At 41.5% G+C, this 26,314-nt stretch overlaps 1 protein-coding gene across 1 annotated transcript in view; it reads left to right on the top strand.

The window, feature by feature from the left end:
* The window catches only part of LOC126460424 (protein sidekick-2-like), a 1,057,356-nt gene that overhangs the window by 842,865 nt on the left and 188,177 nt on the right, over nucleotides 1–26,314 (top strand). The window contains exon 6 of the mRNA XM_050095916.1: nucleotides 22,339–22,478. Coding sequence (XP_049951873.1) covers nucleotides 22,339–22,478 — 140 coding nt within the window. The remainder of the gene's footprint in view (nucleotides 1–22,338; nucleotides 22,479–26,314) is intronic.

Here is a 26,314-nt window from a genome sequence, read left to right as displayed (position 1 = left end):
CTTAACATGCTGGTACTGTTGTTATCGCCCGCCACAAACTACCAGCAGAAGACGGCAGCTAGTTATCTCCGACTCTGATAACGTAATGCATTGACACGCACTGTGGTCCTTACTTTCTACCGAGTTCATTAACACTACAAGGAATTCAGATATGAGTTACTAACGATATTAACGCGAGAAACGCATATGGAAAAGAAACCTGCGTAAATCCCTTATATTATCCTACAGTACTAGAGAGGAAATTGTGTCTTAGTCGTTCTTTGAGGCAGCTTCTGTGTTTCCCAGAACAGGCAACTTACCCCACTTCTACCGTGGCTCGCCTTTCATTTTGGACTTAGGCTACACTCCCCAGCATTTTGTGTCTTGTTCTCTTATGTGAGCAGAGCTTGTGTTTATATAATGATGTTGCTTTTATTTTGTAACATGACTGCTAATTTGTATTTATGTAAAATACGTTCTTATAAGCAGTGGTAGAGAACTGTATAATTTGTGCGACGTTTTGATTGACCTTTGTGGTGTTGAGTGGAAAGGTATTTGACGTTAAATGCGGCACTTTTGTGCTCTCTGTCGTTGGCACCTCATTTAAGGCCGTGATATTGTATTGTTGTCATTTAGTGGTGAAGTAATGAATGATCAGAAGGTTACTGCACGTCTATAACCATTGTGTTACCAGTAGACTCCTTAAATAACTTCCATTCAGGGATTTCTGGCACTTATAGAGTGGGCTGCTCTGAGTGGTTTCAGTTGTGACACATCCACAATAGCTCTTGCAACTACGATGTGAACATATTTTATGGAATGTGGCTGATCATTTTAAATTGTATAACAGTAATCCGCTCTAACACATTGCCTGATGTATGTTGAAATATCTGAAGCAGCGTACTACCTAAGTGACATACTTCCATTGTATAGTGAGAATGTGAGCCTCTTCGGATGTTGAGAGATGAGAGACTTGAGTGATGCGTTTGATACTCCTCATGCTATGAGTAATATTCCAGCAAGTTGTTGTGCACACAAAAAAATCTGAATTTTCTAATACATAATGATAGCATATTCTACTTGGGACAAGCTGTTCGATGTGGTACACAGTTGACAGACCCGCTGCTGAACTTTTTACGTAACAGATCACTAAACAAATGCAAATAAGTAGACACTTAATAAAATAAAAACAACTCCACTATATGAACAACATATAAATGCGAACTTAGTGACGTTATTTTCCCTGATTATGCAAGGGAGCTACAAGGCTAATTCTGTGGAGGTATAACCTGTCCACTTAATGGAAAGCGAGCAGCGATAGTGTGGGGAAAGTTGTCAGTACTGGAAAGCACAACAACTGCCGTAGAGCATGAGTAACAGTCAGTTTCCTCTCTAGTAGTGTAGAGCAGTGAGTAGAAATTAACGTAATTTCTGTCAATATGCATATCCTGCATTACTACTATTAGTATGTCATATCATTAACCCATGTTATGATAATGCATTTTGTGGAGAATAAAAATACGTGGGCATGGTGTTTTTTTCTTTCTGGAGTCATTAGTCCACTGCTTTTGGGCAGCCCGCCACGAATTTCTCTCCTGTGCCAACGTGTTATCTCAGAGTATCACTTGCAGCCTATGACCTCAAATATTTGTTGGGTGCATTCGAGTCTCTCTCTCTCTCTCTCTCTCTCTCTCGCTACAGTTTTTGTCCTCTACAGTTCCCTCTAGTACTATGGAAGTCCATCCTTGTTGTAGGAAGTAGGTTCTAGTACACTTGTTCGCCCACGCTTGAAGATCCAACGGAGAGCATCGTCCTTCGTTACAGGATCATTTAGTAATCGCGAAAGCGTTACGGAGATGATAGATAAACTCCAGTGGAAGACTTTGCAAGAGGGACGTTCAGTATCCCGGTACGGGCTTTTGTTGAAGTTTCGAGAACATACCTTCACCGAGGAGTCAAGTAGTAATTTGCTCCCTCCTACATATATCTCGCGAAGAGACCGTAAAATCACAGAGATTAGAGCCCACACAGAGGCAAACTGACAATCTCTCTTTTCACGAACAATACGAGATAACTAGAAGGGAACCCCGATAGAGGTACTTAAGGTACCCTCCGCCACATGTGTGTGAAATATTATATATATATATATATATATATATATATATATATATATATATATATATATATATTATATATATATATTATGAAATATGCTAAGGTCGTCAGTCCCTAAGGTTACACACTACCTAGCCTAAATTAACCTAAGGACAAACACACACACCCATGCCCGAGGGAGGACTCGAACCTCCGCCGGGATCAATCGCACAGTCCGCCACACACTGTCAGGTGGCTTGCGGAGTATGGATGTAGATGTAGATGTCTTAACAGATGTCCTATCATTCTCACTCCGCTACTTCTCAGTGTCTTCCATATTTCCTCTCCGTTTCTGCACAGAGCCCCCTCTTTCTTACCTTATCAGTCCAATCAATTATCAGCATTCGCCTGTAGCACCACATCTCAAATGCTTCGATTCTCTTTTGTTTCCTACAGTCTATGTTTCACTACTATACGCTGCTGTGCTCCAAACGTACCTTCCAGAAACTTTTTCCTCAAATTAAGGCCTATGTTTGATACTAGTAGACCTCTCTTGGCCGAACTGCTTTCTTTGCCAGTGCTAGTCTGCTTTTGGTGTACTCCTTGCTCCGTCCGTCATTCGCTATTTTGCTGTGTAGGTAGAAGAATTCGTTACCTTCATCTACTTTGTGACCATCAATCCTTATCGTAAGTTTCTCACTGTTCTCATTGCCGCTACTTCTCATTACTTTCCCCTTTCTTCGAGTTACTCTCAATCAACATTCAGTACTCATCAGACTCTTCATTACATTCAGTAGATCATGTAATTCATCTTCATTTTCACTTAGCATAGCTATGTCAACAGCGATTCATATCATTGATGTCCTTTCATCCGGCATTTTCTTTTATTTCCATCGTTGCTTCTTCGATGTACAGATTGAACACTGGCAGCAAAAGACTACAATTCTATTTTACACCATTTTTAATCCGAGAACTTCGTTCTTGGTCGTCCACTTTCAGCGGGGCGGGTTAAAATTTATGCCTCGACCATTCGTCATACTGTTCATACTAAATGGCCATCAACCTCAGTACGGCCTCCGCTCGACGTCTCTTCACTCTACAATCGCACGTACTTACTATACGGCAAAAAAGCAGCGTTGAAGAAAAGGTCGCCTTTACCTACCCAGCAAAGTCCGCGTAACTCTAGTGGTGGATAAACTTCCTGAAAGTTCCTGTTTATCAAGATTTCGGGTGGTAATATGGTGTACTTTTGACTGAAATAAGCATCCTAATATATCAAGACCAGTAATGTTTATTGCTTAGTAACACTTTTTCAGATCCCAGTCAAACAACAAATTTCACACCCACAGCAGCCAGAAATCTACACAAATCCGACTCGTTCATGTTTGCGATCTCACAGTCTCTGATTTACTACTATTCGCGAGTTCTTCATTCGGTTACTTTCAGAGGTCTTATATAAAAGAAGTGCTCGCCAAATACTCCATAAATGAGTACAGAATACGCCAAGAGGAATTTTCACTAAGGCCAAAAATTCACAAGCTAGTAACTTTCCAACAAAAAAATCCAGAAACTTCAAACTTTCATAAAAATGTTCGTAACTGCGACAGCTTTAGTCACGACTCGTACTAAGTGCGAGAACTCAATGTTTCTTCATTGTACACATAATGAACACCGTGACATTTATCATGACCTTTGGCGTCCGATAGCTGGCGATCGACTCTCTCGATGCCTTCCAACTCTATGCATATCTAAGTTTCTGCGCCTGGGAACAGATTAATCCTGATTGGCTGATCAGTCTGACTGACCAATTAGAATGATCCTTCGAGATCATTCTCGCTCTAAAACGTGCGTAAGGATAAAGTAATTTGCGTCATTCTAAAATGCAAATATTAATTTAATGTTTAGTAAAAAGACCGAAAATAAAAGTAATTTTAAATTAATTTAGAAACCGATTACACTTCAAACAGATAATCTGGCTACCTTCTTACAAAAGCAATCACACCTAGACATACATCATCAGCAATGTGGGTACAATACAGCTTTCCCACGATACGATTGCGTAATGTTTTACAGAAAGTAATATCAAATTTTACGTATGTCCCACATACACACTGTCATTCATTCCCATTTATTGCCACCAAAAGATAATAAACAAATATTAATTTTTCATGCATTTCATAGTACGAAATGCATAATAAGTAGAGCTTCTGAAAATAAAAATCCCAATTAAATGATTCTACTCATTGACAACTTTGGTTATGATTTCAACTGATAAAAAAAGACACATGGTTATTGTACCTAACTATAGTTTTCACCCTAACTGTCGGTTTTATAGTTTTTAGGTAATTTTCTCAATCTCCGAAACTATAATAGTTAGAAAGCTTTAATTTTTATGAGATCTCCTACTCAATAACAGAAAGTAGTATACCAAGATGGAAAACAATTGGTTAATATTTAGTATGGCTTATTTAGATTCGTAGGGGATATGAATATACGGTTGTATTACGGGACACGTAACCCATTCCCACGGCCACATAGCGTCAACTGCGCGGTGATTCATAGCTGACGCGTCTTCCTGCAGCCGCCTTACAGACACCGGCTCCAAATCTACGTGTCTTACTGCAATATAAGTTATCCCGTAATAACTTGCGGCGACGTCACACATTCTTATTATTCCGTCTTGGCTCTTGTACGTATTTTATATTACCCGTCTCTCCCCATCTTTACCCTTATTTTGCTCAGGATTTTGAACATCTTGCACCATTTTAGCTTATCGAAAGCTTCTTCCGGGTCGACACATCCTATTAACGTGTTTTGATTTTTCTTTAGTCTTGCTTTCATCAACAACTGCAACATCAGATTTGCCTCTCTGGTGGCTTTACTTTCCTAACGCCAAACCGGTCACCTGAAACATCCTCAGTTTTCTTTCCATTCTTCTGTATATTACTATTGTCACCAACTCGGATGCATGAGGCGTTAAGCTGATTGTGCGATAATTCTTGTACTTTTCAGCTCTTACACTTTTATGAAGTAATCTTCAAAATCCGCAGCCACCCACCGCACTACCTCCACCATCGCCACACTTACATCCAACCGGTGGAGTATTTAGTATGTTGTCCATAACACCCCCTCCTACCACTGTACAAAATTTTCCTTCTAGAGGAATTTCTAAAAAGATGAGAATAACAGTCTTTCTGTGTTATTCAAACAATCCACAAAAATGAAGACGAGATTCTTCTTAATTATATTAAAAAAACAACAAAACTGATTTGTATATGTGCGTTTCGTTACAATCGACGTTAAGAGTAATAATATTAATTAAGCGTTAGTTGTGCTTGACTCGGTCTGAGTATTAACCCATTATACCAATTTGTACTTTATAGCAAATAATCGACGGGAATATTTACTTCAACGTGTTACAATGGTCCGTTACTCCTGCCGGCTATTAACAAATACAGCTCCTCTTCTGTTTGAAAATCCGACACACAACATTTCTATAGTTTCGTAAACAGAGCTCCACTTCAGTTTGAAAATGCGATACACAACACTTCTGCAATTTAATGTTTATTTTGGCATGGTTAATTTTATCTGAAACATATACATTTGTGTATTGATACACATCTGACGCAATTTACGGGAGTAATATATTCAAACTGCTTCCGTAAACATTTGTTCTCGTACATGCCTCCCAGCTACTTGTTCTATCACTGTATCCTAAATGTGGTGCAGGCTCTTTGCGCTTCCAGGACAGTACTGGAATATAGTGAGGTCAAAGCTGAAAGACTGAACACGAAACAGCTTCCACACGAATAGTATACTAATACTGCGCATTTGTCAAGTGTATGAACATTTAAACGTTGTTGATTTATTGTTACCGCTCTTCGCGCTTTGCTGCGTTGCGTTTGCTCCATTGATCTGGAGAAATATGATAATTAAGTGATACTGGTTCGTAAGGGTATTTGAATATTAGAAAATCTTACAGCGCATGATACAGTGCTTTGTAAACTATATCAAATTAGCGATTTAGGCAACGCTCTGCATTAGCTGAATATGTGTAAATATATAAATACTAAACTCCTTGCTCTCGCATTTCTGCCCGTCCTCTCCTCCTCTATCTCTCTCCGTACATCTCGTCTTCCTCCTTCCATAACCCTGTGCATAACATTGTCCTCTCTCTGTCCATTTTCTTCTCCCCCTTCTACCTTCTAGGTCCATTTCCATCTGAATATTAAGTAGCTTCGTACCTCTCCTCTCCCCCAACTCCCCATCTCTCTGTGCGTAACATCGTCCTCTTTCTCTGACGATCTCCTTCTCGTCCCTTTCTATGTCCGTCTGAACGTTCACTGGAGTATCGTGTAAAATTATCAAGGATATCGATAAAGATATTTTCGAGGTTCACTAGAGCGTCATTTTAAAAACTGAGACTTTTCGAGATTTGTGGTAACAGCGCTTCTCCTTTATATATTACATATATCACAAAATCATATAACCTACCTGCCTATGTCAGTCTCAATTCTAGACGTTTGTGTTCCCTGAGATTGACAAGTGGTACAAAACGACTAAGCAGAAATGGCTACATGACAAATGTAAGATTTTAGAAGCATATACCACCAAGGGATAGACAGATGTCAGCTAGAGCAAACTTAAAGAGATCTTTAGAGATCTATGAATATAAAGAACTCAGAAGGAAAAACAGTCCCAAGCAAAGAATGGAAAGTAGAAATGTGGAAGGAATACATAGAAGGTATATACAAAGGGGGTGCACTTGAGGCCAGTATTATGAAAATGTAAGAGGACGTAGATGAAGATGAGGTGGGAGATATGATACTGCGTGACGAATTTGACAGAGCACTGAACTGATAAGCCTTGGGATAAAAGCCATGACAAAACACTTCAATTTGGTTAGGAATATATATGAGACAGGCGAAATACCTTCAGACTTCAAGAAGAATTCCTGTTCCAAAGAAAGCAGGAGCTGAGAGATGTGAAAGTTACCGAACAATCAGTTTAATAAGTCACGGTTGCAAAATACTAGCCTCAGACTTGAAGAAGAATACGTTAATTCCAATCTCAAAGAAAACAGATGTTCAAGGGTGTGAAAATTACAAAACCATCAGTTTAATAAGTCACGGCTGCAAAATTCTGACACGAATTCGTTACAGACGAATGGAAAAGCTGGTAAAAGCCGACCTCGGGGAAGAGCAGTTTGGATTCCGTAGAATCTTAGAGGATAGATTATGCAAAGGCACACCTACGTTTCAGTCATTTGCGGACTTAGAGAAAGCTATTGAAAATATCGACTGGAATACCCTCTACCAAATTCTGAAGGTGGCGGGTTCAAATACAGGGAGCGAATGGCTATTTACAATTTGTACGGAAACCACATTAAGTTATAAGAGTCGAGGGGCAATGAAAGGGAAGCAGTGGCTGAGAAGGGAGTGAGACAGGTTTGTAACCTATCCCCGATGGAATTCAATCTATATATTGATCAAGCAGTAAGAAAACAAAAGAAAAATTGGGAGCAGGAATTAAAATCCATGGAGAAGAAATACAAACTTTATGGTTTGCCGATGACATAGTAATTGTGTAACAGACAGCAAAGGACCTGGACCTGGAAAAGCAGCTGAAAGGAGTGGACAGTGTCTTGAAAGGGTGATATAAGATGAACATCAACAAAAGCAAAGCCAGGATAATGGAATGTAGTCGAATTAAATCAGGTGATGCTGAGGGAATTGAGACACTTAAAGTAGTAGATGAATTTTTCTATTTGTGGAGCAAAATAACTGATGATGGTCGAAGTATAGAGGGTACAAAATGTAGACTTGCTCTGGCAAGGGAAGCGTTTGTCAAGAAGAGAAGTTTTAAGTGTCAGGAAGTCTTTTCTGAAAGTATTTGAATGCAGTGTAGCCATGTGTGGAAGTGAAACATGGACGATAAAAGCCTTAGACAAGAAGAGAATAGAAGCTTTCGAAATGTGGTGCTACAGAAGAATGCAAAAGGATAGATGGGTAGATCACGTAACTAATGAGGAGGTACTCAAGAGAAACGTGGGACGCACGGATGCACGCCAAGACCGTAGGATTCTACGCGGTGCCGTAGGGGACCGCACCGTCACTTCCCGGCGAGGACCATTCGCAACCGTCTCCATGAAGCTGGGCTACGGTCCCGCACACCGTTAGGCCGTCTTCCGCTCACGCCCCAGCATCGTGCAGCCCGCCTCCAGTGGTGTCGCGACAGGCTGAATGGAGGGACGAATGGAGACGTGTCGTCTTCAGCGATGAGAGTCGCTTCTGCCTTGGTGCCAATGATGGTCGTATGCGTGTTTGGCGCCGTGCAGGTGAGCGCCACAATCAGGACTGCATACGACCGAGGCACACAGGGCCAACACCCGGCATCATGGTGTGGGGAGCGATCTCCTACACTGGCCGTACACCACTGGTGATCGTCGAGGGGACACTGAATAGCGTACGGTACATCCAAACCGTCATCGAACCCATCTTTCTACCATTCCTAGACCGGCAAGGGAAGGTGCTGTTCCAACAGGACAATGCACGTCCGCATGTATCCCGTGCCACCCAACGTGCTCTAGAAGGTGTACGTCTACTACCCTGGCCAGCAAGATCTCCGGATCTGTCCCCCATTGAGCATGTTTGGGACTGGATGAAGCGTCGTCTCACGCGTTCTGCACGTCCAGCACGAACGCTGGTCCAACTGAGGCGCCAGGTGGAAATGGCATGGCAAGCCGTTCCACAGGACTACATCCAGCATCTCTACGATCGTCTCCATGGGAGAATAGCAGCCTGCATTGCTGCGAAAGGTGGATATACACTGTAATAGTGCCGACATTGTGCATGCTCTGTTGCCTGTGTCTATGTGCCTGTGGTTCTGTCAGTGTGATCATGTGATGTATCTGACCCCAGGAATGTGTCAATAAAGTTTCCCCTTCCTGGGACAATGAATTCACGGTGTTCTTATTTCAATTTCCAGGAGTGTACATTGAAACCTGTTATGCAGTCTTTGTGACTAGCTATTGGGATTTGAAGGTGTTCTTTACTGTTGCATATGAATATCATATGATATATACTTTTCTATATCTTACATATGATGTATCGTCTACAACCTGGTAAGAACAAACTAAGTGATAGGAAGCGATATGAGTGATAATTTATCTGAGACCTGGAAAATCATCCTATGTATCTCCATATTTGTGCACTGCCAGTTATTGGAAAACTTCTGCGAGGTCTGTCCCAGTAGAAAATATGATTCCCAAGAGCAACGTAGTGGTATGTTATAGGAAAGGACAGGGGTACGTGGTGTGTCGTCCAAAGAATTCGTTATCATCGGAATATTGGCACCTTGGAACGAAACCGCTGAACAGTATAATCGCTGTAGGCCACATCAACAAATGAGAAACCCCGGTGTACACTATGTGATCGAAAGTTCCTGGACACCTGGCTGAAAATGGCTTACAAGTTCGTGGCGCCCTCCATCGGTAATGCTGGAATTCAATATGGTGTTGGCCCACCCTTAGCCTTGATGACAGCTTCCATTCTCACAGACATAATCAGGTGCTGGAAGGTTTCCTGCGAAACAGCAGGCCATTCTTGACGGAGTGCTGCTCTGAGGCGAGGTATCAATGTCTGTCGGTGAGGCCTGGCACAAAGTCAGCGTTCCAAATCATCCCAAAGTTGTAATATGGGATTGAGGTCAGGACTCTGTGCAGGCAAGTCCATTACTGGGATGTTATTGTCGTGTAACAACTCCGTCACGAGCCGTGCATTATGAACAGGTGCTCGATTGTGCTGAAAGCTACAATCGCCAACCCCGAATTGCTCTTCAACAGTAGGAAGCAAGAAGGTTCTTAAACATCAATGTAGGCCTGTGCTGAGATAATGCCACGCAAGCCCCCTCCATGAAAAACACGACCACCCTATAACACCACTACCTCCGAATTTTACTTTTGGCACTACACACCCTGGCTAATGACGTTCACGGGGCATTCGGCATACCCACACCCTGCCATCGGATCGCCACACACCACACAACGTTTTTCCACTGTTCAATCGTCCAATATTTACTGTCCTTACACCAAGCGAGGCGTCGTTTGGCATTAACCGGCGTGATGTGTGGCTTTTGAGCAGCCGCTGGACCATGAAATCCAAGCTTTCTCACCTCCCTCCTAACTGTCGCAGTACTTGCAGTGCATCCTGATGCAGTTCGGAATTCCCGTGTGACGGTCTGGATGTCTGCCTATTACACATTACGACTCTCTTGAACTGTAGGCGGTCTCTGTCAGTCAACAGACGAGGTCGGCCTGTACGCTTTTGTGCTGTACGTGACCCTTCATGTTTCCACTTCACTATTTTCGGAGACAGTGGATCTAGGGATGTCTAGGAGTGTGGAAATCTTGCGCGCAGACATATGACACAAGTGGCACCCAATCACCTGACGACATTCTTTGGCCGTGCGGTTCTAGGCGCTGCCGTCTGGAGCCGAGTGACCGCTACGGTCGCTGGTTAGAATCCTGCCTCGGGCATGGATGTGTGTGATGTCCTTAGGTCAGTTAGGTTTAATTAGTTCTAAGTTCTAGGCGACTGATGACCTCAGAAGTTAAGTCGCATAGTGCTCAGAGCCATTTGTGCCACCACGTTCTAAGTCCATGAGTTCCGTGGAGCGCCGCATCCTGCTCTCACGATGTGTGATGACTACTGAGGCCTCGCAGTAGGTGGGAGCGCAATGCATCTAGTATGAGAAACGTATGTTTTAGGGGTGTCCGGATACTTTTGATCACATAATGTAGTCTCGCCTTTTAGAGTTTCACTACGCCACAAAATCGATGATCTAGTTACGGCTGAGCAGAGGAACTCTGTTCGAATTCAGAAATCAAGACGACAGCATCGTGTTAGGCAGGGTGCCAGTGTGCTAAATCGCTTCGCCGCAACTTAATAAGAACATTATGTCAGTAATACTTCAAGTGATCTTTATCAAGTGATACTTTAATACTCAGAGGCAGTTGTAAATATACAGAACATTAATGTGGAAATGTGTTATACAGACGTATATAAATCTTCATATCTATACTGTAATGACCACAGGACCACCAGTATTAAGCGCGAGTGTGTTTTCATCCAGCACAATAGGGGAAAAGCATGACGGTTTACATGGGAATTGAATTCACGACGCTGCTCCGCCACCTGGCCTGGCTACGAGCGCGTAGGTTAAGTGGCCTTATCGCTCATTGCGGCAGCTACTGCGGTAAAAAAATACGAATAGTAATTAAATTGCGACTCGGTTGGTAAAATCAACGGATTAATTCCCAGAAGAGCGTCTGACTTCCTCTGCTAGCCAATATTTTGCAAACATATGCATTAGCTTATATCGGGAAACAGTACGAGATAGTCGTTCTAGACTGACGGTTCTTCCGCTAGCGATCCATCTTCTTTGTCCTCTACAGAAGGACTCGTCTCCTCAAGGACCTAACCCGATCGACGTGCTTGCACGAACTGAGGGAGAGACGATGTGCGCTCTCACTTTTATTTTATCGTTTTATAAGAAACATGAGGCTCACCAAGTGCTCGTGCTAATACCACACTAAAGCCGATGGTGCCATTGCCTACAATCGTACACGAGATGCGGGAGGAACCGTTGGAAGGGCATCCGGTTGGCACTCGCTGTGGTCGGGGCCATCCGACCGCCGCGCCATCCTCAGTTGAGGAGCGGGAGTGGAGGGGTGTGTGGTCAGCACACTGCACTTCCGGTCGTTATGATGGTTTTTTTTTGACCGGAGCCACTACTGTTCGGTGGAGTAGCTTCTCAATTCGCATCACGAGGCTGAGAGCACCCCGAAAAATGGCTACAGCGCATGGCGGCCCGGACAGTCATCCATCTAACAGCTGGCCACGCCCGACAGCGTTTAACTACAGTGACCTGACAGGAACCGGTGTATCCACTGCAGCAAGGCCGTTGCCAATGTACGATACAGGCAGCTGAAGTACAACTAAGGAAAGAGAAAGGTCATACCCTAAGAGATCATGTAACCTCCTCACGGAAAATTACCCTCTACCACGCAATAATTAATAATGGTCAATCAAATCATCCACATTTATTCACTTTTGAAAAGTATCTGATCGGATTTTCTAGTAATATATGCGCCGACAGCTCGTCGACGCCAAGGTATTTTTCTAGTACGTTTATTCTTTGGAATAACAGAGATACGTATATGTATTCTCCGTGGTTATGAGAGACGGATAACAGGGACAGCTTCGGAAGTATCTGTTGGAAGACTGTCGGGTTGCTAAAAGAGACATATTTGCTCTTCTTCTCGCTAAAGCGAGCTATTAACGTTTGTGCCACTAGCGGGTTATTTGAAGAGAGAGAAAAACTCTAAACGCATATTAAGTAAGACTGGGAATCAACAGAAAACGGAACATGTAATGGAGATGGATTGAATATACAATTTTCCTCAGAAATAAGGTTTGTGACCCTTTAATTCTAGAGTGAATGACGAATGAGTTCTCTGTCTGAATCATTGATGATTGTCTTGGCCCTGTAATTAGTGGGGAAGTTTCAGTTGTGACGAAGAGAGCCTGCAATCACCGAGATTTTATAAAATCGTCCAAAAAGGCTTCGGACACATCTGAAATTCTAAATGTGTCGTAAAATGAACGAATTGTTCAAACAATCGATTTTCCCAACTAAATGCAGCGCTTAGCAATAATAATAGATATAAAGATCTTTTACAGCAAGCCAGCCGCTGAATATTAAGACGAAGGGCTCCACCAGAGATTCTATTGGGCTGAGTTCACGTAATGAAATATTGTATTTAAAACTGTATATAGATAAAGGACAGAGAGAGAGAGAGAGCGAATGAAATTAGAGAAAATACGCAGAATCCTCCATTAGTATAATAGTTTGCCTGTCTTATCACGGATCAGCCTAAAGATAAAACAGGAGGCCCTTACTTTACTGAACAGGTTTATGTGTGAGAGACATTACACCAAGTTAGCAGCAAGCTGCATTCACATACTTTCATCATTTACAGTATAATCCATTACAATGGCCAATCCGTGACAGGACACGTTTTTGGACGTTGTTAAAATAATTTTGTTCTCTGTTTCATGTGAACTATGACGAGCCAACTTAACTGACGCTTGGAAAAGAGAAGAAATACTCGCAGTCACATTAAGTGGATCTACAAATAAGAACATAAAACAACACGCTGGGCGCAGAGAAAAGGCCAGATCTATAATATTATTATTATTAAAGTTTGCTAGTATAGATGAAGTATACGCTTTTCTATTTAGTATTATTGGATATTTGAACATTGAGTAATTGTGTTCATGCTAGATGTAGTTTGATTGACTGTCCCCAGTTGCATTTATTTGTATAAGTACAGTAAGAAACTAGCCACAGAAGTACTCTCGTGTGAACGGAGTTACATATAGTGACAGTAGAAGGGAGATATATATATATATTGACGGTAGAACATTTATATGGTTTAACTAGGGCAATGTTTAAGTTGAGTCAAGCAGAGCAGAGCAGCACGCAACAGCCTTCAGCTGTTAGCACTGATAATAATGATGTAGTAAGAAGTGTTGTAGAACCGATCGCTACAGATAGCGCAAGAGAACGCCCTGTAGACACGGCTGGAGATGAAACGGCAAGTACGCAACATGGGTTAGATCCATTGGTCATTATCATGAGACAGATGCAGATGATAACCGAGAGCATGAATAATATGAATACAAAATTAGCCTCAGTCACTGAAGGTCAAAATGATTTGAACGCGAAATTAGCCGCAGTTACGGAAGGGCAGGAAAATTTGAAAACTGAGATTAAGCAGCAGTTACAAGACAGTTTTTCCGAATTAGAGCAGCGGATAGAGACGAAGACCAAGGAACTCAAAGATCAGGCCGAAGAGACGGAACGGAAATTAACTGCACAAATAGAATTGGTGAAAGCTCAATGTGAGGAATCTACTCACCGCGTACGTGTAGAAATGAAGGAGTATGTGGCTATTAAGATAGATACCGTACGGGAACAGGTGGAAATGGTTCCGCAATTAGTACAAAAGCAAGATGCCATGTCATGTGCAATTGCGCAACTTCCTGAATTGGCACGTACGCAGACTAACCTAAAGGAAAGTGTTGAACATCTGACAGACCGTCAAGATGTTATAGACCACCAAATTAATGTATTAACGGGTAAATTATCCGAAATCACATTAGAAAACAAAAGGCTAATGTGTGAAAACGTTGAGCAAAATGTTAAGGCAGCATTCCAGAGTCTATTTGGCAAACAGGAAGAGAATTTGTTTGCGAAAGGACTTGAGGAAGTGCGACAGCAGTTAGGTGCTGATTTCGAGCATTGGAAACAAACGATAGAAGAGTCGATACGCGTTTCACAACAAGGCTCAGAACAAATGAATACAGGCCAGCAGCAGAAGTTGGCAGCGACTATAGAGCCAGTTACTACACATTCGCACACGATACCGACTGGTGTAAGTAACTCAAACATTAAATTGCCACGAGCTAGTTGTTCGCGTGAATTTTTATCTAACGGAGATTACGAAAGCCTTTGCCTTGCCGAAGAAAAAATGATAAAGCATCGGCAATTCCAGATTTTTAACACTGACAAAAGGGGGGTCCATCCAATTGCTTTTATTCGAAGTTTCAGAGGAGTGCTACCCAGAAATTGGCCGGAGTGGCAGAAGATCAGTTTCGTTACAGGATATATACAAGGTTCGGGGGCGATTTGGGCCTCCGACATGACTTCTGTTTGCTCGACATATGACGATTTGGAGAAGGCGTTTTTAGCAAAGTTCTGGTCAGAAGGGGTACAGGAACGCCTAAGGCAGGAGGTGCTCTACCCAGAGCCTTTCTCCTTTTCAAAAGGAAGCCTTATGAAGTATTTTGAAAAATTTATAAATAAAACTAGATACTGGGACAGACCTATGCCCTTGCCAGACATAATAAACATACTTAAGGCAAGACTACCAATTAGCATCCGGAATCAATTGATTTACGGCAATGATAGAGACTTGGAGTCGTTCCTCACGACGTTAGACCATATAGATATTATTGAAGAGAACAACCAGAAAGCCCGTAATAACAGATTCCAATATAGGGAGATAGAACCTGCGCCCAACGGTAGGCAAGGGAATGGACAGAGATCGTTAAATAGCGGAGAAACCCCTCAAAATCTCAATAGTAATACCGGCAATAGTCTTGCGAGGGGCTATCCAAGGAACAACAGGAATGGGAAAAGATACAATCCCGTGTGGGGGAACGAAAGGAATTTCAGACCCCAAGCCTGGAATAATAACATTAGTAGAAAGTGGAATCAACCGGGGGGAATGAATTCAAATAATCAACATCAGTGGGGACGGACATCTACGAATCAACCGGTAATTACCGAAGTGACGGATGATGTCAACCAGCAGGCAAGTCAAAATCCAACAAACTTGTAAGGACCCACTCGTGCCCCGGAGGAGCGGTCAACAATTGGTTGAGGGGCAACAGGATATGTGTACCCATGCTAACGTATAATGATGGACGATTACTGGCAGATGAACTGACCGAGGACCTAGAACCATAGGATGAGGATAAGGAACAGGTGGCAGTAGCCGAAGTGCAAGTCATTTTGGAGACTGTACCTATAGTGGCGGTTTTAGACACAGCAGCAACCACAAATGTTATTTCGGAGGCACTATTCAACAAGATCAGAAATATAAGACGAGTACTAATTTTTCCAGTTCAAAATTGTAGAATAATAGGCGCCTTTGGGGCTAGATCGGCTAATGTAAAAGTGCAATCACTACTTAGTGTAGAAGTCGGAAATGTAGCAATATTAAGCACATTCCTTGTTGTGAAAAATTTGGTGGTAGATTGCATTATCGGAGTCGACAGCCTACGTCAATACGGATTCAGAATAGATTTTAAAACCGGAAAAATTTGGTTAAATGTAAATAAACAAGAAATTGAGTTGGACTTGTTGAAAACAGAAAGCCTTACCAGAAAATATAATAGTGGGATCATTGTGCAAGTAATCAGGACGGCACAATATTCTAAACAGCACGTAATTAATGTGTTCCAAGTCAAAGGAGATTTCGGTCAATTAGTGTATGAGAAGTTAAATGAATCCGACGGCATTATTGAAGATCAGAAGAAGCAGCTCAAAGAATTATTATTAGCGTATAAAAACGTGTTTGATGAAAGGCCAGGAGTTATTAAGGGATACATATGCCATCTCTACGTTAAGCCGCACGAAACGTATTGTAGAACTTTCTATCCTGTTCCCTGGAGGTTAAAGGCTCAAGTTCAGAAAGAAATAGATCGCATGTTGAAATGGGGTTTGATCGAACCCTCTACAAGCCCATACTGCTCCCCATTGTTGGTCGTGCCAAAAGCAAATGGGACTGTGAGACTAGTACTCGACGCCAGAGAAATAAATAAAATCATAATTCCAGTGAGAACACATCCGGAAAACATAGACGAACTTATACAACGGTTCCAGGATGTCCAATATTTGACAAGCATTGATTTGCGGTGTTCTTATTGGCAAGTCAAGCTGGATGAGTCATCAAGGAAATATACGGCTTTCATTTATTCCGGAAGAAGTTACCAATTTACTGTAGTTCCTTTCGGACTCAAAATTAGTGCTGGAATCTTTATAGCAGCTCTAGATTATGCACTAGGCCCAGAACTAAGAACCAGGATAACAGTGTTTGTTGATGATTTGCTTATTGCATCGAAGACTTGGGAGGAGCATATTACCTTACTGAGACGGGTGTTGGACGTGTTCAAAACCATGGGAATAACTGCTAACCTACAGAAATCCCATTTTGCAGTTAACAGAATCAAGTTCCTGGGGCATATAATTGACGCAAAGGGAATTTTACCGACCAAGGAGAAGCTAATTGCGATTAGTAAGTTTCCAACACCCAGAAATAGGAGGCAATTAAAAGGGTTTATGGGTCTTGCCTCATTTTTTAGAAGATTTATAACAAATCAGGCCGTGAATGCAGCTGCTCTAAATAGTTTGCTGAAGAAGGATGTGCCCTGGCTCTGGACATTAGAGTGTCAAGAAGCATTCGAGGAGATAAAGAAGCAATTAGTAAATGCACCGCTTTTGTACCACCCGGACATGCAAGAAGAATTTTACTTGTCAACAGATTCGTCGAATGTGGGTCTTGGAGCGTGCCTTTTCCAAGTACGCAAGATAAATGGACAACTCACCTTCTGTCCTATTGCGTTTGTCAGTCGTGTTTTGTCCAACTGTGAACGAACTTACACGACGACAGAATTAGAGGCTCTTGCAGTTGTCTGGGGTTTTAAAAAATTTCATTATTATCTATATGGGTCAAAGACTATCGTATATTGCGATCATCAATCATTAACGTTTTTACAAACGTGTAAACTGTTACACCCCAGACTGGCTACATGGACTCTCGCTCTGCAACAATACCAATTTAAGATCGTGCATGTCTCAGGACAGCAAATCATTATTGCTGACGCTCTATCAAGGTCACCGCAGGGTTTGACTAAAGAGATTGAAGTAAATAATAACTCTGAATTCCCTGTATTTCTGCTGCAGGAAAATCCATTTAAGACGTACTACGTCAATTTGTGTGCGCATATGGCACAGTTACAGAAAAGAGATGCTCAATGGGGAAGTGTCATTCAAGGGTTACAACACCAACCTTCGGATCAGATGGCAAATTATTACAAACTGGTAAATGGCGTATTATTTTTCCGCTGTGGAAGGCAAAACAAAGTCCGTTGGTGTGTTTGTATACCTGAGGCGCAAATAGAGAAACTTGTATGGTTCACTCATTTAACCTGGGCACATTTCGGTGCGACAAAATGTGCAGACAAGATAAGTGGGTACTGTTATTTTCCCAACATAAAGCGCAGAGTGCATGAGGTCTTAAAGAGATGCATAATCTGTCAAAAACAAAGCCGGATTCAAAAGGGACTATATTAGTCCAAGAACCAAAAGAATTAATTTCGTGCGATCTGTGTGGACCGTTACCTACTTCAAGAGGTGGTGTTATATATGTGTTGGCATTTCTCGATGTGTGTACGAAATACGTAAAGCTATACCCAATAAAAGCGACTACAGCCAAAGTAATTGTACTAAGATTGATAACGGATTATCTTCCACATGTTGGTACACCTAAGGCGATCATAACAGTCAATGCTAAAATATTCACGGGACTCCGATGGAAACAGACTTTGTCTCAAGTCGGTGTGAAACACATACTAACATCATTTTACCACCCACAAGGCAATTTGGTTGAGAGAATTTTTAGAGAATTCAATCGATTTATGAGGACGATTGGCCATAATAAGCAGACTGCGTGGGCAAATTATGTGGAAGAGTTTGAGCAGATATACAATAACAAGCCCCACTCCTCAACTGGATATACACCTTGTGAATTGATGTTCGAAGCAAAAGAGGAAAACTTCTGGACTGACCATATGCCCAAAACTCAGGAAACTGAGATGCCTTGGGGAGAAAAAATAAGACAAGCCATCATAAATATGACGAAAAAAGTTGATCAGAGAAAACAACAATTTGACAAATTAATCAAGAGGGTACAGACATACCGGGTCGGAGAAAAGGTATTAGTCAAAAGACATACCAAATCATCCTTAATAAAGAAAAGTATAAAGAAATGGGAGTTACTATATACTGGCCCATACATTATCCTACTAATTCCGAATCCTGGGGCTTATCTATTAGCATACCCATAACGACTTGAAGAAATTAAAAAAAAACATAACAATAAACTGTGTGTGTAGTGTTAGAAAACTTTAAATTGAAATAATTAATCAGTGACATAGACTATAGAAATAGTGACTAACTATTACTATCGAGTGTTGCAAAGAAGATAGTGGAGATAGGCTTCACCTTTGTTTGGGTGAACATGGAACTTTAGCATTGCTAATGTCATCAAGATTTATAAATGATCTAACTGACCTTCAAGAACAATGAAATGTTTCCCGTAAATGACGCTGAATAATCAAAAGAGGTTCCGAGTGAAGGTTCATATATAATTTCAAGTGCACGCTTAGATGTGTAAACGTGTGAAGGGATGTGTTGAGGCAGTGAATCATGAGTGACGGTTAACGCCACAAAGATAATTTCCCGCGCAGAACAGTTCACGTCGGCGCGAGAGTTAGAATCGACATAGACGACACAGATATGCTTTGTAAGAGACTCGCACCAAACCCGAGGGTAAACTGATTCATGTTGAACTTTAAAAAGAAAAGGTGTTATAATTAGAAGTTAACAGTTTTTAATTTATTATTGAATGTTTAAAGAAAGTAATATTAATTGAATTAATAGTTATTTAATGGGTCGTGTTCGTTTGGAATTTTTGTTTGAAAAAAAAAAATCCATTTCCATATATGTGCATGTGTGAACGCCGTATGAATCAGAGAATAAATGAAAGAAGTGAATCCGCATTCCTCAATGCTAATAACTTTTACATTACAACAATCAATTGGAGAAATATGTGTATTTAGGATAAAACGTTTTTGAGTATAGATAAATTAAATGACTTTCCAGGAAATGATGGATTATGTCTTTGTATAAAATGAACTACACTTTCCATTATTCGATGATTTGAATCCAAAATCTATTGTAAGTTGCATGAATCCTTTAAATTACGAAGAACAAATCAGTGATAGAAAATGTGTCAGAACTTTTGGACTTATAAGCACAAGTGGGGATGCAAAGTCAAAAAGAGTATTCAAACGAGAGTAAATGTGATGATGCTTTAGGCAACATCATTAGTTAATGACTAAATTCCTTGAAGTACGTCGTAACGAAAAGGATCCATGAAGCCATAAGGATTTTGCTTTCAAAAAGGAGAATCTTGGACGGTGCAACCTAACCAGTTCTCTTACAGGAAGAGTTTCCCTTTTGGTCATTGCTAATTCTTTTGGAATGAATGTTGCATGTGAATTCGAGTATCCCTGTCCCTTCTACTCTTCCCATTGTGGGCCGCGTAGAAGACCGACTACAAAGTGGGCCGCGTAGAAGACCGACTACAAATGTGGACGTCGGGGACATGCAAGACCCGGGGGAGTTTTTGCACCTCAAGATAGTGTCCTATGAACAAGATAGTAAAACGAAAATTCACTTTATTTGTTGTAATTTTTTTTTTTTTTTTTTTGCTAGAGGCACAAATCACTCTTCTCCAAATCGTGATATAAATTGATCCCTGTCTTTCCTTTAGAGATCTATTTCAAAATTATTTTTTTCTTCTATAGGCTTTCCTATCTTCTATGTACCGTAGGCTGAGAGTCTAGGCTTAAGAGGTTTTCCAAGGTTTCCCTGCTTAAGAAAGTTCCCGAATGGGTAGACCCTGATAACAGTTTCATGAAAGATCATCTTCCTTGGTTGTGCACAGCAAACATAACACCTAGATGCACGTAAAAGCAATACAGCCGCGGTAACTGTCTCTTCATTTCTTCTGTTTTCAACATTTCTTTTCTTCGTCTGTCTTAAACATAATATTCTTTTTCAGTCGTAGGACTGACAATCATCACTTCCGGGTTATCCACACTAATAGATAGCTCGCGAAGTGTGTTCGGTAAATCAAAATTGAGCTCACAAACGTCGCTCGCTGCGAGGGGCATTGTAATCTCCCCACGGAAAATTACCCTCTACCACGCAATAATTAATAATGGTCAATCAAATCATCTACATTTATTCACTTTTGAAAAGTATCTGATCGGATTTTCTAGTAATATATGCGCCGACAGCTCGTCGACGCCAAGGTATTTTTCTAGTACGTTTATTCTTTGGAATAACAGAGATACATATATGTATTCTCCATGGTTATGAGAGACGGATAACAGGGACAGCTTCGGAAGTATCTGTTGGAAGACCGTCGGGTTGCTAAAAGAGACATATTTGCTCTTCTTCTCGCTAAAGCGAACTATTAACGTTTGTGCCACTAGCGGGTTATTTGAAGAGAGAGAAAAACTGTAAACGCAAATTAAGTAAGACTGGGAATCAACAGAAAACGGAACATGTAATGGAGATGGATTGAATATACAATTTTCCTCAGAAATAAGGTTTGTGACCCTTTAATTTTAGAGTGAATGACGAATGAGTTCTCTGTCTGAATCATTGATGATTGTCTTGGCCCTGTAATTAGTGGGGAAGTTTCAGTTGTGACGAAGAGAGCCTGCAATCACCGAGATTTTATAAAATCGTCCAAAAAGGCTTCGGACACATCTGAAATTCTAAATGTGTCGTAAAATGAACGAATTGTTCAAACGATCGATTTTCCCAACTGAATGCAGCGCTTAACAATAATAATAGATATAAAGATCTTTTACAGCAAGCCAGCCGCTGAATATTAAGACGAAGGGCTCCACCAGAGATTCTATTGGGCTGAGTTCACGTAATGAAATATTGTATTTAAAACTGTATATAGATAAAGGACAGAGAGAGAGAGAGCGAATGAAATTAGAGAAAATACGCGGAATCCTCCATTAGTATAATTGTTTGCCTGTCTTATCACAGATCAGCCTAAAGATAAAACAGGAGGCCCTTACTTTACTGAACAGGTTTATGTGTGAGAGACATTACACCAAGTTAGCGGCAAGCTGCATTCACATACTTTCATCATTTATAGTATAATCCATTATAATCAGAAAAGGAATTGTGGAATAACGAAATATTTAGGACATATTTTGTTTGAATGTAATAAGAGAAAACGAGATATTAAAATGAAAGAAATATAGTGAAAGATTGGGGTCTGAAAGGGTAGACAGACGTGTAATAGACTATAAAACTGTAGGAAACAAAGATATATGACGGCCAAGGAAACTGTGGTTTTTGTGAAAACGTAACCATCTACAAGCCTACTGCTTCAAATGATGTAGAAGAAGAAGAATTTCATACGATTTGTAAATCATTTACTACAGTGATCCATGTGATTTTTTTTGCAGTATTTTCGTCATTCTAAATCATTCGGATATTTTTTCAATAACGCTTCACTTTTATTAATCATACTTTAAAAATTACGAAGTATCCTATATCTGTGCAGAAGGACAGTTTTTCCGTTCGGTGAATAGGAGGGAAAAGGGGTGGGGGGAGGAGGGGCGCAGCTTTGGCAGGTCCTCCATGGACGCAGGATCAGCCCGCTACGTCTCTGACGTAGAACAGTTATACCGGGACTGTGTACAGCTGGTGGGCGCCTTCAGAGGCGGTGGTGCGCTGAGCAGGTGTTTTGCGTTGCAGTGGAGCCGCTGACGGTGCGCCTGCTGGACGAGAACCGGCCGCTGAGCGCGGGCCGGCAGTACGAGCTTCGCTGCGAGACCGCCGGCTCGCGGCCCGCTGCCACCGTCACCTGGTGGAAGGACGGCGAGCAGCTGCCCGCCGTAGACTCGGTGAGTACCTGTCGGCTCTGTTACTTTTCTCACACGTGTTATTTGCTGAGCAGGCTTAAGTGGCGCTTCATCACCGGCAGAAAACGGTCCGCTTCGCTCATGTTTTCTTTTCCGCACAGAGTTCAAGCTGTAAACAGCATAAAGTGTGTCCTAACCACTCACAGCAGTTGATTCGCGGGATCGCAGATTTTTATTATAATAACAACAAATAAAAGAGATGTAGGCTGTAAGTCTGCTTTTATATGTTTTTTATTCCATGATCGATTTCGAGATATCACATATCGTTTTCAGACATACCCACGCAGTGTGAACATGGCTATTGTTTTCCAAAAACTCCTTCCGTCAGTACATACACATCAAACACTATTTCTCGTACAGTATGTGTCATAGCTATGCAGTCTATTGGTCTTTAAGTTAAGAGTTCTTATGCATAAATCATAATGCACAAAAGGGTGTCAAAAGTCATGGGATACCAATATGCACATATATAGATGGCGGTAATATGGCGTACACGAGGTATAAAAGAGCAGCTTATTGAAGGAGTTGTTAACTGGGCTCAGGTAAGTCACGTGAAAAGCTTTCCGACGCGATGGTGGCCGCAAGACGGTATTTAACATACTTTGAACGGCGATGGCAAGTTGAACATCCAGTTTCGGAAATCGTTAGCGAATTCAATATTTCTAGATCCACAGTGTCAAGAGTGTGATGAGAATACCATATTTCCGGCATTATCTCTCATCACGTACAAGGCACTCACCGAGGGCCGTCACTCAACAACCGAGAGCGGCGGCGTTTGAGTAAAGTTGTCTGTAGTAATCGACAAGCAACACTGCGTTAAATATCCACAGAAATCGATGTGGGACGTACGACGAACGTATCCGTTAGGAGAGTGAGGCGAAATTTGTCATTAATGGGCTATGGCTAAAGCACGACATTGCCCACTGCGCCCCTCCTGGGATCGTGATCATGTCGGTTCGACCCTTGTCGATCTGGTCAGATGAGTCCCAGTTTCAGTTGCTACGACCTAACAGTAAGATTTTAGTATGGCGCAGACCCCACGACGTCATGCACCCAGGTTTGGGCACAGTGCAAGCTAATGGTGGCGCTGCAATGGTGTAGGCTATGTTTGCATGAAATTGACTGCTTCCTTGGGTCATATACTGAACCCAATATTGATAGGAGATGGTTGTATTAGGCTAATGGAGAAAATTTGCAGCCGTTTATTGACTTTATGTTCTCAAACTAATGTCGAACTTTTATGGATGACAATGTACCCTGTCACAGGTCCACAATTGCTCATACTTGTTTTGAAGAACGTTTTGGACATTTCTAGAGAATGGTTTGGCGGCCTAGGTCGTCAACATGAATCCCATCGACCATTTATGAGACAATATCGAGAGGTCACTTCGCTCGGATTATAGATAGCTACTAAGGCACCATGGCTAAATATTTATGCACCGGACTTCCAACGACTTGTGGAGTCCATATCACGCCGAGTTGCTGCACTGTGGCGTGCAAAAGATGGTTCGAACGCTGTTAGGAGGTATCCCATGACTTTTGTCACCTCAGAGTATGGGGATTATACCTGCAGTAAATAACAACTTTTAAGTGAATAGTACTTTCTATCTTTATATGTTAATGTCAGTAAACACTGTTGTTAGTGAATTCCCAGATGAACTGACTTTAGCTCTGCTGGGAGTGTATAGCCACTTTCATCTCCCAAAGCTCCACGTTTGAGTTCCACTGTAATCTTTCCTCTCTTTCAGTCAATCGTTGCTATTGCACCCACTAAAACACCAGACAGCGTCTGGTTATTTCAACGTATCAATGTCCAATAATCTCCATTTCCTACCTTTTCGCAATTTCTTCAATTTCAACCTTCTTTCTATAACCAAAATGTGTGGCCAGACATCATGTATGCCGTTGTGAATGTTCCCAACTTTAAAATATTGTTCCAAAACCTTTGCCTTATCAGTATATAATGAATCTGAAACATACGTGCGGCTCCAAGTCTCTTCCACATATACAGCATTCCTTCACGATTATTAAGTAGTGTTAGCTATGATTGTAGCCCGTGCGAAGTTCTATCAGGTGGCTTCCTCGTTCATTTCCTCCCCCTCTAACCCCTCACCAGACCATACTCATCTACTACCTTCAATTCTTGCATTATCGAATTCCAATCCCCTACCACAATGGCGAAGGCGTCCCTAAAAGTAACACCTCCGAAATTTTTATTTGAAAGCGTTCTACATATTTATTCCTCATTCTATATATTTGCAGGCTCCGAATTATAGAGTGTAATACAGAGGTGTGTCACGTAACTATGCTGGCGCTTGAGAACCAGCATGCTTTAATCGAGTTTCGGATTCGAAGAGCTGCCTCTCCTTCTGCATGACAATGCCGGATCAAAAACGAGCGCTGCGAAGATATATGTATCAACCCCATGTATTAGATTCGTAGTCATCGATTATCGCCCATTTCGACCCATCCGATATTCATCTGTTTCCATTACTACAATTGCTCCTTCTACTACAACACTTTGATACTGATGAAGCAGCGCAAGATAGATGAGGTTGGGACACCGTCAACAGTCAAACATCCTACAGTGACCGTATCAACAAACTGATCACTTGTTGAAAGTAACATTCCTCACCATGGTGACTATGTTGAGAAATAAATGACATAAAGAATAAAGGTGTAGAATATTACCAGAGTCTGTTTTATTTAAAAAGGTTTACGAATTTCACGTTAATATTCGGAGGAATTACTTTTCTGGACGCCCTCGTAAATTTTCCTCTTCCTTATCTGAATAATTTCTTCGATCTCATTATATATTTCTTCAATCTCTTCATGATATGCGGAGGTAACTGGCTCATAAACATGTGCCTCTGTCGGACGCGTCAGCTTCGTATTCATCTTGGCTACGATAATGCTTTCACTATGCTGGTTGTAGAACCTTACTTGCTTTCCTATTTTCTTCTTCATTGTTAGGCCAATTCCAGCATTACCCATATGTGATTTTTTATTTATGTCCCTGTACCCTCCTCACTGGAACTGCCACTGAGCTTTGCTAATTCCTACGATACCTAACTTCAACCGATCAGTCCTGTTTCTGAATTTGCTAAAATACCTAACATTCCATGCTCCGATTCGTAGAAGGCCAGCTTTGATTTTCCTGGTGACGTCTTATTCTTACTCCTGAGTGGTCCCCGACCAGATAAGTTAGATATATAAGTACTTCACACAATACAACATCAAAAAATACCGTGAGGCATATGTTTAAGAAGGCAGAGATCTGGTAATTTTAAGCTAATTTTCCCAGTGACATCGTAGAAGAAATTAGCTTCTCAGCAATATGAAAACAATTTTTTGAGAAATTATGACAGTGAAATTCTTCATTTTTATAAAGTGTTACATTTTTGAAACTTGCGGACAGATTACAACTGTGTGACGGACGGTGACTTGAAATCGGGACGCTTGTCTTTCGTGGGAAAGTGCTCTACCAACTGAGCTACCCAAGCACGACTCACGACCCGTTCCCACAGCTTAAATTCTTCCAGTACCTCGTGTCCTACTTTCCAAACTTCACAGAAGCTCTTCTGCGAACACTGCAGAACTAGCACTCCTGGCAAAAAGGAGCTTCGGTGAAGTTTGGAAGGTAGGAGAAGAGGTACTGCCAGAATTTAATCTGTGAGGGCACTTTGTGAGTCGTGCTTGGGTACCTCAGTTAAAGCACTTACCCGCAAAAGGCAAAGGTCCCGAGTTCAAGTCTCAGTCCAGCACGAAGTTCTAATCTGTCCGAAAGTTTCATACCAGCGCACACTCCG

The sequence above is a fragment of the Schistocerca serialis genome, chromosome 1, assembly GCF_023864345.2.
Source record: "Schistocerca serialis cubense isolate TAMUIC-IGC-003099 chromosome 1, iqSchSeri2.2, whole genome shotgun sequence".
Classification (NCBI taxonomy): domain Eukaryota; kingdom Metazoa; phylum Arthropoda; class Insecta; order Orthoptera; family Acrididae; genus Schistocerca; species Schistocerca serialis.
The sequence above is the reverse complement of the archived record's forward strand: the minus strand, read 5'-3'. Positions and strand labels throughout refer to the sequence as shown.